This window comes from Vigna unguiculata, chromosome 8 (assembly GCF_037176805.1).
Source record: "Vigna unguiculata cultivar grain cowpea cultivar isolate G323 ecotype 2 chromosome 8, ASM3717680v1, whole genome shotgun sequence".
NCBI lineage: Eukaryota > Viridiplantae > Streptophyta > Magnoliopsida > Fabales > Fabaceae > Vigna > Vigna unguiculata.
Window position 1 is genome coordinate 22,814,361 of NC_140799.1, and position 12,464 is coordinate 22,826,824.

The following is a 12,464-nucleotide window of genomic DNA, read 5'->3' on the forward strand; positions in this document are numbered from 1 at the left end:
TCAATGATGCATAACTATCAACCTTGTAGGGTCTTGCCTTTTACTCCTCTTTGGGTGAAAACTATCTAACTTGGGCTTATAAGTTACGAAAAGTATCTGATTGTTACTTGAAGAGATGATAATGGTTCATTTTACTTTAAGAAGATATTTGAGTTAATGTGATTAAGAAAACTCTAAGAAGATCCCCACTGAACATAAAGATAATCTCTTAGGTTATTTAAGTATGAAAGTTCACTTCACAATAGGTTAAGAGGAAAAAAAGGATCCAATTAAGCAAGAAAGGAGAACAAGTATACATAAACATTAAATGAGCGTAAAATATAAAGATTAAGAACATGAAAAAGGTCTAAGTAGTTTTGATGATAACAAAACACTATACGGTATAATGATGTGTCTTATTAGTTTTGAGGATAACAAACACTATAAGAAAATGAAGATACATGTGGTTATTCATATAATATGTTTAGTCTTGCATGTGGAAGCTCTCTTTAATCACTAAAAGGAGTTTCAAGCTCCACTTGTGGTAGGAGGAAGAAATTAGCATTAGTGAGTTTTTCCAATGTGGAATATGAGAAGAGAACCGTGGACGTCGCCATGGAACCGGTACCCTAAAAGAGACAAGTCACATTGTTGACACCATGATAGAAAACCTACTACGGAGGGAGAAATACTTCTCATTACCTTGTGGCACAATACATGCTCTTGTAACAGAATATATGTAAAACACTAAAAACAAAAAATGAAAGAGATAATACTACTAACAAACTAATAGAATATCAAAACAGAAAATAAAGCAAAAAAATAAATCTAACATATTCTAACCAACTATTTAAACATATAACCACTTTTTCAATTTCTTTTTTATGAATAAACTTCTCTCTTAACATATTCATAATTTATGAAAAACTTCTATTACTAGTCTATTTTTCAATGCATTTCAATCCATTTAAGTTTCAATAATTCTAGCTTACAAAGATTTTTTGTCCAACATTGCTCATTATAATTTTGAGGACAACTTGTATTCATTATTATTTGCCAATACGGAAAACAAGAAAACACTCCACTAATACACGGTTTCCTTACCCTATTCACTACTTGTAATAATACTCTTTTCTGTGTCATTGTCATGATCCATGTTAACCTTTACAATTTTCATTAAAGATATTATTGAGATAAAATATCAATTCTAACCAGAAGATATCATAAAAGAAATACTTCAAAGTGCTACATCTAAATTTTGTCAAAATAAAAGACACCGATATAAAAGTAGTCCCGATTTATGTTGTGTGCCCAAGGATTATTCTCCACCTGACAATATGAAGTGAAAGATAAGCACAGCTAATAAAAGATACCGGTTGTTGAGAACATCATTGGTAAAACTAGAATATAGACGAACGAACAAAGACTGGAAAGTGATAAGCCAACATAGATTTCAATTTATTCAATGGAAAAAATATGTCAACTTGTATTCAAGATGAAAATCATTAATCATGTAAATCATTTGAAAGCAATTTCATCAATTTCAGAATTAAATTCTGAAAGTCTGGAGGGTGTTTACAAGCAATATGAATTAGTCACTTGTTTTCCAACATGAACTTCCCACATCTGGCAACTCCGAGAATAAATTGAGATTCTGAAAGCAAACTCTATTACTTCAAAGGCAGAAGTGATTTCAACCATTGTTTCCAAGGTGCATCCTGCTGTTGCTCAACCCAAGACAAGAAACAGCTATCCAATAAACAGAAGAAGTTGACATAAAGGAGTTGATACCTCACAGGTATAAACCGAAAATTTACAACCTGAACAATTGGCCATATGCCCCCTTCTAAAACAAAAGCTGGGAGGAAATCTCTCTTAACATCTTCTTTTATTTGAGGAACACTCTTTCCAGCAGAAAAACCCATGTATGTAAAAAACACAAGTAAATCCAATGGCCCAAAGATAAACCCATCAACAGCAACTTTAGTGGCAACAAAACGGAAGGAATTTGGTTTAAGCATTAGTTTCAATCTTATATACCGATCCAAACCTTCATACCTACAATAATTAATGCAAAAGAACAAGGCAAATTGATAAGTTTGTTAGAAAATAGATATCATCAGAACACACAAAACACTAACAGATATACGAAAGCTCACTTCTAGAAGTCTTTTCTTTTCTGATTTAACATTTTTAAGGGACAATTCAGCTTGAGAGTTTATTGCTTTCATTTTCTATCTGTACTTTGAATTACAAATAATGACATGGTTCTCACTTAGTATCCTGTTTTCAAATGTTTAGGAATCATTTGGTCTGCAAAAATGTTCTGTTCTGACTTTTAGTTACAAAAATGCCAAATTATTTTCACTTTGTTTCCTGCACGTACTTTTAAAAGCAAAAAGTGTGGAAACAAGGTAACATTTTCATCAGTTCAAAAGAAAACATAAAACGTTTTCTCACACCAAACAGTATTGGATGTTCCCCATCAGCTAGAAATATGATCGAAGTAGCTTTTTGTAAGACTTGGGAATGCTCCCCCTTAAAGATCAAAGCCACCTAAGCTGAGGAGAAGGTCATAACACTACAAAATGCTACCAATAAGACAAAATGCTATACAATAAACAGTTTGAAATCCTTCCTTTTTAGTCAGTTGGATATCCATGCATCCAGAAACAAAAACAGAGCTCTTGGCCCTGTGAAGTTGAGAGGACATAACTACTTTAGTCCTAATTTATCAGGAAGTTACTATAAACCAATCAATACATCAATAACCAAATTTTCATCTTAAGTACATATTTAGAATTATATGATAAAAGAAAAATGATTGCAAGTCAATAAGAATCAGTCCTTTAAATTGATTTGCAACAATAGTAACCATCATCAGGTGACATGTCAGTCACCCACAACTGTAGCATCCAAATGCTGTCTCATGTGAACGACATAACTTCTACTGATACAGCAAAAACATAATAATGACTTTTTTGGAAAAAAATTGTGTTTAATATTAAAAGGAAAAAATTTGAGAACTGTAATTTTTAAGGGACTAAGAACTTTCAAATCTGTCCAGCAAACTAAGCTGATTCAGGATCTGAGAATCAGCAAAAAAACCGTTGCATAATACCAGTGTCCATAAACAACTGGGGAATAAAATTTATAAAAAGGTCACGCTTTTTACCAGTAGTGGCCAACAGGACCAACAAATCCTAACCCAAACAAGCTGGTTGTAGACACCCGTTTCCAGTTGATCTTAAACTCTTTATTGTCATCCTGAGAAAAATTGCCATCAAACAAGAGATATGAGCTAATTAGATGGTTACATTTACAAAGAATAAAGTGTCACATCATACACAATGTGAACTAGACAGTTTAAAAATACCATCAAAGTATTTGTCCTTGAATAGGAACCATGTTACCAAAGTAAGAAGGAAAGGGCCAAGTTAGACATGGTTTATCCACAATGCTTCCCGTATAAAACCCTAAAATGCATCATTTTAAGATTCACCCTATCCAGAAAACAGTGACCATGACAAGTAATTTCCTGTTTCACTATTTTAGCTAAATGAACTGAAATTTCCCATCTATGGTTAAAAAATAAACCAGATGTTTCCATGTGATTTAAAATTGAAAAAATTACAACTAGCATTAACATAGTTTCCTTTTCCCTACCTCCTGCAGTTCAAGTGCAAAACTAAAGGTATAGTTGCAAAAGGATTCAATCAATAATCCTAGTTTCCCCCTAATGAAGTATAGGGAACCACCTCCTAGGTGTCAATCCAACGAGATTGCAAAGATGAGTGCATGAACTTGTGCTGATCTGATTTTTATGGGGGAAATCTAACTAAACTAATCTAAACCAACTAAAAACAACCTAAAGTGAGTCCTAACATGATGCCTAAAACAAAAACTCTACACTAACCTAAGTATATAGAAAAAATGAACTAAAGGAACTCAACTATGATTTTTACATGCAACTATCCCAAACATGATTTAAACACCTAAACTAATTCTAATATGTATTTAAAACAGAATGAAAATTACAGAAACTAAAAATCACAAGTTAAAACAAGAAATCACAAAACTGTTATATAACAGTGAAATGCTTATGAGTAAAAGTGTAGGACAGGTTCGAATACAAGTACGGAATGGATTAAAATACAAATTGAAAATGCAAATGAGTTCTAATCAACTTCAATTGAACATAGAAACTAGAACGAAGTCAAACAATCAAGTATAACTCGAAATCGAAAATCTGAAAACCTAAACTAACGAAAATAACTGAGGCGTAAGTGGAAACACTGTCAAACTCGATTTTTGTGTTTTCTGTGTTTAATTCTCGAATTGAAAGTGTATGGTTTTGAATTGATGGATGGAAAATGGAAAAAACGAAATGAACAAAATGTGAGCTTGGGGGAGTTTTCCAAAAGGAATGGAATGCCACATCTTCCTGTAATTTACAGCACCAAATTTTGTCCATTCAACTTAGAGAGTGAAGGAAAACATGCCACGTCTTTCCGCGAGAGTTCCCTCCTTACCTTCATTAAACAACCAAACCAACAATTCAGACGTATCTTTCCATTCCATTATTATTCATTCCCGAGAGCTTCTAACTGCGCTAGCAATCGCATCCACTCCACAATTTCCATACACAACCTCAAGCACAGTCACGATTTAAATCAATCTCTCGGCTATTTTCTCAAAAACACCCAACCTAGGCATGATGAAATTAACAGTCATGTTTCATGCCCCCAAAACTTCATTCCAAAAAGCAGCCAAACCCACTTAGCATCCCGACAAGACAATGACCACCGATACAAAACCCACAAAACAAAAGCACCCATTGCCTTAACTAGAGATCAAGATCACATGCTACACGGAAAATCCTACCAAAACACAACCACAAATCCCTTTTCCACATTCATCCATGCATTCCACACTTTCCATAGTCAAAAGCAAGCTCAGACAATCGCAAATCCTTCTAATTATTTTGACCACAAGGCCACACTCCAAGCCATGACCATTCCCCAAAAACCAAGAAAAACACACTAACACACACCCATTTTCCCCAAAACACAAAATCTTAGAAGGAAACCATATAAATTCCAATAACACAATACCTCATCCATTGTGGCATGGGCCTTGGCAGTATAGTGCGTAACTGCCTGAGCAGCTATGTCACCAGCACCCCAAATCAAGCCAGAGCTGATGACCTGCGTCTTAACAGGGTGAACCGCCAAGCAATTCTGGTACCATTTCCACAACTTGAGCATATCCAAACAACAATGCTTCCCGAAAACAATCGCTATTTATTGATCATGAAAATGATCGCAGCCCCCCTTTTCTTTATTTGGGGATTTATCTAAATGGGTCTAACATTTAGCGACAAAAAGATGATTTTGTTTTGGCGGTGGGAGAAGAGTGGCACTTCTTTGGCTTCTATGGATTTCTTTTTCGCTCGAATACCCAGGACTCGTGTTTTTTAAGGAATGAGAGGCACAAAGAGAAAGGAATGAACTCTGGTCTGTGATGAAGATGTGAGAATCAATTTGGAGGTTGGGTTTGACATTTCTGTATTTGTCTGTAATAAGAATTCGGTCGAAAGAAAAAGGGTAAAACTGTACTTTACTTATTATCTTTATGGGCCAAGCGGGTCTGGCTGCTCTTTAAATTTCAGGAACATATTTTTTATTTGTGTTGGCAATGGAAACACCTTGTTTTTCCTTTTATTATTAAGTCTAATAATTATAATTAAGTCTTATAACTTTATATACTTATATATATATATATATATATATATATATATATATATATATTAACTTGTTTTATATGATTTTCTAATTAAAAGAAAAATAAAATAATTACACATTTTTTATTTTATACTATATTAAAATAATATTCCGATTTAGTTAGTAATTTAATTGTATATTTAAATACATAATTTTGGGTTTAATAGGACCAAAATAACAAAATTTTGTATCATAAAGTCATCAACCGAAGGCCATTGTTTAGTCCCAATTAAAAATAATATAAATAAGTGGATTAAAATAAGAAGATTTTTTTAGTGATGTAACATGACAAATTTAATATAAGGAATAAGTTTAAGTATATTTGTTTTTTTTTCTCTCCGATTATAACCCTCCAAATGTAATTACTAGGATTAAAAATATTTTTTTTTTACAAATTGTCTTTGTCCTTTTTTTGTGCAAAGAAAGTTTCGTAATGATTTTATATTTATGTACTCATTTATCCTTTAATTTTATTTTTTTAATTGGTTTTTATTTTAATAGATTTTTTTAATTGAGATTTGTTGTAATTGGGATTATTGAACACGAGTTACAAAAATATGTTAAAAAAAAAATTTTATTTGCATAAATATTTTTTAGATATTGATGACTTTGGCCCATCCATAAACTCAATCAAAGGCCCAATCATGCTTAAAAAAAATACTAGAAGACATGGAGCTTCAATAGCACAATGGGCTTAATGGGCTTCAAATGCTTCTCTCATGGGCCAAGAAGGTTCATCAAGATTTGATGGGCTTTCTAATAGTCCATTAGTGTATTTTTAAATTGAGTCATGTATTAGGTTAAGCTTTCAATAAATTGTAAAAACTCTAGAATATAGCTTGGATCATAAATCACCAAACCATTGAAATTGGATCCATTCAAGCCCAATTACAATAGGCTAGGTCGAGAGCTATCTAGCTTGTTCCATGTTTTGCACATGGTGAAAATGAGGGAGGCATGACATGCCACCTAGCAAGTGATCCGAAATTGGTGGATCTAGAAGTTAGAATAGGTGCCAAATCCAATTAACCATGTGCTAGATTTAGGTGCCACTTTAGCTTAATTTGGAGTTACCTTCTATAAATGAAGGTCTTCACCCATTATATTTGGAACTCTTGAATCTGTAAGGATATGTTGTTGAGATCACTCCACAACTTGCACTTGAGAGTCACCTTGCTAGAAGTTTCCTTTTGGAACTTCCTCTAACCTTCCTCCTCTAAAATTGACCCAACCTTCTTAGAGTTTCATCTTCACCACTCAATTCTCCTACCACTGAAACACCTTACTGCATTTTGCATCCGCTAAACCTACCATGGAGCCTCCTTCTTCCATTAATCACGCACAAGTATGGTCATAAGATATTTTGAGATGTATTAATGCAGTTGCAACTAATTTATGCTCATGGAAATGTGAAAATAAAATGATTTAAGCTTCATGATACCTTAAAGACAAAGTCAAGAAAAGAAAATAATCAAAACCACAAAAAGTCAAGCCAAAAGTTGCATGAAGAAGGCAAGAAAAGCATGAAAAGGTGAAGAAATGTTGATTGTTGAAACTCAGTTTGGTTGAGCCAAACTGAATTTGGCTAAGCCACAGAAAAGAGGAACAAGCAACAAAAAATGACCTATGTAATTTTCTCTATCCTTTTCCATTAAAAGGGCTTTAATAATTTAATAATCTTAATTACAAAAGATTATTTGGGGTGAATATATCTTTACATATTTTATTTGGTATTTTTAAATAATTATCTTATTTAATTATATCAAAAAATATCAAAATATAGTAACTATCAAATCTTTTTAAATCTGGCAAGGTCTTTTTAAATATTTTTAAATCTCATAACAATCAAATATATCTTTAACATACGAGATTTATTTAGAAGAAAATCGGAGGATATTAGATTAATAGAAAGAAGATTACAACAACAAAAAAAGACCCAACCTAATTTCTAATATAAAGAGACTTAGGGAAATTCACTAGAGGAAATTATAAACCCCTTTAGGGGAGCTTAATTTCGTGTAACCCTCCTTCTCCATCTCTTACCCTCTCTTTTCCATATTTTCCCTTCTTTTGTCTTCCATTCTCATGCTTCCCATGGAGTGTTAAGCCTCTGGGTGATTCTGGTATAACTTCTTAATGGCCTGAGATTAGATAAATAAAATTGTTTGTTCTTAATGGCCTACGTTAATCTATGTTTTTTTATCTCTTAATCAAGTAAAAGTAATGATTTGTACACTGTAACAAGTTAGTACAATGTTAAATCAACATAACATAACAATCATATGAGTCAAAGGGTTCTTAATTTTAATTGAGAATATATTTTGATTAAAGTTAAAATATTTCATGTGATTGAATGTGTTTTGCTTATAATTTAAAATGTACTTTGATTAAAGATCAAACTTTAACAAAAGTTAATTAAGAACACACTTTGGCTAATTAGTTTTTTACTTTATAAAAGTAGTAAAAGAATATACATGAGTAGGCATAACAATATATAATTGAGAATGTACTTTGAGTAAATTTGTCATGATTAATCTAAAAAGTTTTTGCTTTTAATTGAGAATGTACTTTGGTTAATAGTAAACATCAAAAAGTTAGTTGAAAATTTATGTTGATTAATTTCAAATGTAATACAAAAGTCAATTGAATGAAAATTCTTAGAATTAACCTATTTCTTAATTATTATTTTATCTTTTTACAATTTTTTTCTTTCTATTGACTTTCCTTTTGTTTCTTTATTTGATTTTATTTAAATTCATTATCTTCTTCTATTATTTTATATTTTATTTGACTAACCATTTTGTATAAATTATATAAGAACTAATTTGATAGAAATCAATTTCGTGTTCGTTCGAAAACAATTTTTAGGTTATCTTATCCATACTAATCTTGTTGGCCACTTTCTTAACAATATAGAAGTTGGTATAAATAGTATTTAATTTGAATGCTTTAACAATAGGGCTACCATTTTGCCTATAAATACAATTGCATGTCCCACATCTTTCTCACAATTTCCTACAACTATAGAAAGAAAGGACTAAGGTAAGCTTTTCGTACATAATTGGCAAATTCTGAGTTAATAAATGGATTAGGTATGAAAACCTAATGTTAGTTTCAAAGTTAACCTCATTTGAAATGTTATATTTTATTTTCTGGTTGTTGTTCTAGTTTTAGTTTTTTTGTATTTATACTATTTTTTTTGGACAACAATGTTATATAGTATTTTAATTCAACTAATGGATGAAGGATTTAAATTTATAAGCAAAGCACTAAAATAGTTACATATCATACATATATGAATTTTATTGGTTGTCTTGTAATTTTGACTGTTTTCAAAATTTTGGGAAGTTAGAAATGAGTCCTTATACTACTAAAATTTTGTCAATAAATTTTAGTTTCAAGAGTTGTATGCAAAGTTAATGTGAATTGATGATAACAAAATAAATTATGATGAATGAAATTGAGGATGAAAAAGTAATGTACTTTTAAGGACTGTATGAATAATTAAAGAGATACATTGGGTATAAATATAACATCACAGCTGGATATTACTAATTTAAATAAAATAAAGTAAAATAATATCAAATATGTCATTATTATTCAAAGTTTTTTCCCAAAACGCGGGAAAATTAATACCTTACAAAAATGTCTCAAAATTAAAAACCATAAAGTAAACTCCATGTTTACATAGTTCAAAAATGACCAACTAAATGTTTATAAAATAGTCAAATATAGTCTATAAAACTTCCCAAGCTAATCCCTCTCCGGCTTTAAGTGTCACCAGCTCCACCTGAAACAACGTTTGCTCCCGTGAAACGAATTACACGATCATCGCCAAACACACACAGAAAGGGTGAGCTCATGTAACAGTATAAACATGTAATTTAATAGATAGAATTTCACCCCCAAATTAATTTATTTTAGCCAATGCTTAACCAAGAAACCTTAGTGCCATAAGGTTTCCAATCCACAATTTCATGACCATGGACCCATGATATATATGCTTCCACGAACCTGGCCGCTTGTGGTCCTACCTCTATGAACCTCCCCGCTCGTAGTCCAACTCTACGGACTTCCCCGCCTGTAGTCCAACACACGTGATCCAACAACTACGAACCTCCCCGCTCGCGTAGCCCTCAAGTGTGAGCATGGAACATACGAACCTCCCCGCTCGTATCCTCACACGAGAGCATCACAATATGAACCTCCCCGCTCATATTATCACATGTTCACCACTAGCCATGAACCTACCCGCTCATGACACAGTCAAGCACCTCCTGTTCCAAGTCTATATCGCAACACATTAAAACGAAATTAAGAAAAACACATTGCCCTATACAAGATACATGTTGAACCTGGTCTTAGGGATTCCAATGCTTCCACGAACATGTCCGCTCGTGGTCCAACTCTACGAACCTCCTCGCTCGTAGTCCAACATGCGTGAACACCTACTATGAACCTCCCCACTCATAGTAGCCTCAAGTGTGAGCACGAAACATACGAACCTCCCCGCTCGTATCCCCACACAAGAGTACAACAGATACGGACCTCCCCGCCCGCATCAATCACGCATCTCAAATCTCTGTTACAAACCTTCCCGCTCGTAACTAATCCAGCATATCCCTAACCAAGCCCTCAAACCTATCTATGCAAATTCATCTACAATGGACCCTTGCTACTGCACTATCACCTGGCGCTGCCAAAGCGCCACCAGGCGAAATGGAAGTGCAGATCGCTTGACGATTCCATAACACCGTCAAGCATCACAACACACAAAGCTTCCCTATTTCTGGTATTGCTTAGCGCTTCACTCTTCACCGTTAGGGACTACACCAGTAATGTGACACTACTGATTTTAGGTACTCTAATTAAGTTCCTAGTATCAAACAATTCAATTCTCAAACATCTAGAACCCAAAATACGCATTCATATACTTCATATACTTAAATTTACAACATCACAACTCATATGCATCATTCAAATATAAACACACATCTATCCCTTTCTAAATTCATATAAAACCATCAAAACAAAAGTGTTATACCCAACACACAATCATGGATAACCAAACAATATACAAATCAAGAAGAACACATAATCATTGCCCCAAAATATCGCACGGACAATAAGATAGTAATAAGGATCAAAATAAAATTAACAACAACAACAATAATAACGATAATAATAATAATAATAATAATAAATAAATAAAAAAATGAAACAATAAAAATAAAATTAATGAAAATAATAATAAAATAAAATAAACAATAATAATAAAACAACAATACTAATAAAATAAAATAAAAATAAAATTAATAATAATAATAACCAAATAAAGCACTAATAATGAAATAATAATAATAATAAAATAATAATAATGATAATAAAATCATAAATGAAATAAAACAATCATAAAGTTAATAATGATAATAAAATAATATAATAATAATCATAATAAAATAATAATAATAATAATAATAATAATAATAGTAATAAAAATAATAATAATAATAATAATAGTAAAATAAAATAATACTAATAATAAAAATAAAAATAGTAATAACAATAAAACTAAAACTAAAAATAATTATAATTATAATATAAATAACAATAATTATTATTATAATACTAATAATAATAATAATAATAATAATAAATAAATGAAGATAATAAAATAATAATAATAATAAGGATAAAAATAAAAATAAAAATAATATTAAAATAAAATAGAATTAATAATAATAATAATAAAAATAATAGTAATAAAAATAATAATAATAATAATAATAATAATAAAATAAAATAATACTAATAATAATAAAAATAGTAATAACAATAAAACTAAAACTAATATTTATTTAAATTTTATTTTAAATATTTATATATCCATAATTTATAGATAAATATTAGAGTTGCTTTAAAAATAAAAACTTTATAAATTCAAATATAAAATTTTAAAAAAAAATTATAACAATTCTAATAGTTGTCTATAAATTATTGATATATAAATATTTGAAACAATATTTAAATAAAGTTAAATGCAAAATATACATTTAAATAAACTTAATTTTGTTAAAAATATCAATTATAATAAAAATACCATTGTAAATCTATATAAAAATTAAATTTGATATAGGGATAAAATTGATTCAGTTTTAAAAAAATTGGGACCAAATTGAGAAAAAATAACAAATATAGGGACTACATTGAGACTTTTCACATCCAATATTGACACGTGGTACTACCACTGCCACGTCACACTGTCTCTGCCATGTGGCACAATGTCAGATTGACACGTGGCAATTTTATTTTTTATTTTTTAAAAAAATTATAAAAAAATTAAAAAAAAAACTCAAAAAAACCACGTGCTGACACGTGGCACATAATTAACACCGTTACTAGTCAACTAACAGAAAGGAACCAATTACAATGAATTTTCGAAAATAGAGACTCAATTGAGACAAATAAAAATGGGGGGACCTACTTGAAATTTCGCTACAAAAATGGGGACCTATGTAATGATAATAAAATTAAATAATAATAATAATAATAATAAATGTGTTGTGTTTAGAAGAAGAACTCTAAACACGCATCCTAGAAGTCGAATGCAACTAAAGCCAATTAATTAAATACCAACCTAAATTAATAAAATCACCTCTGCAATCCCCATTTATAAACCACTTTCTATAACTATTTCATTTC

The 12,464-nt window shown here is 30.8% G+C and overlaps 1 protein-coding gene across 1 annotated transcript; it reads right to left on the minus strand.

Annotated features, from left to right (window-relative positions):
- Nucleotides 1-1,406: 1,406 nt before the first annotated feature.
- Nucleotides 1,407-5,531, minus strand: LOC114193074 (uncharacterized). Its single transcript, XM_028082771.2, has 3 exons — nucleotides 5,094-5,531; nucleotides 3,155-3,246; nucleotides 1,407-2,037 (listed from the first exon to the last, which is right to left on the minus strand). The coding sequence occupies exons 1-3, from the start codon at nucleotides 5,244-5,246 to the stop codon at nucleotides 1,650-1,652; spliced, it is 633 nt and encodes a 210-aa protein (XP_027938572.1). The 5' UTR covers nucleotides 5,247-5,531; the 3' UTR covers nucleotides 1,407-1,649.
- Between the last annotated feature and the right edge of the window lie 6,933 nt (nucleotides 5,532-12,464).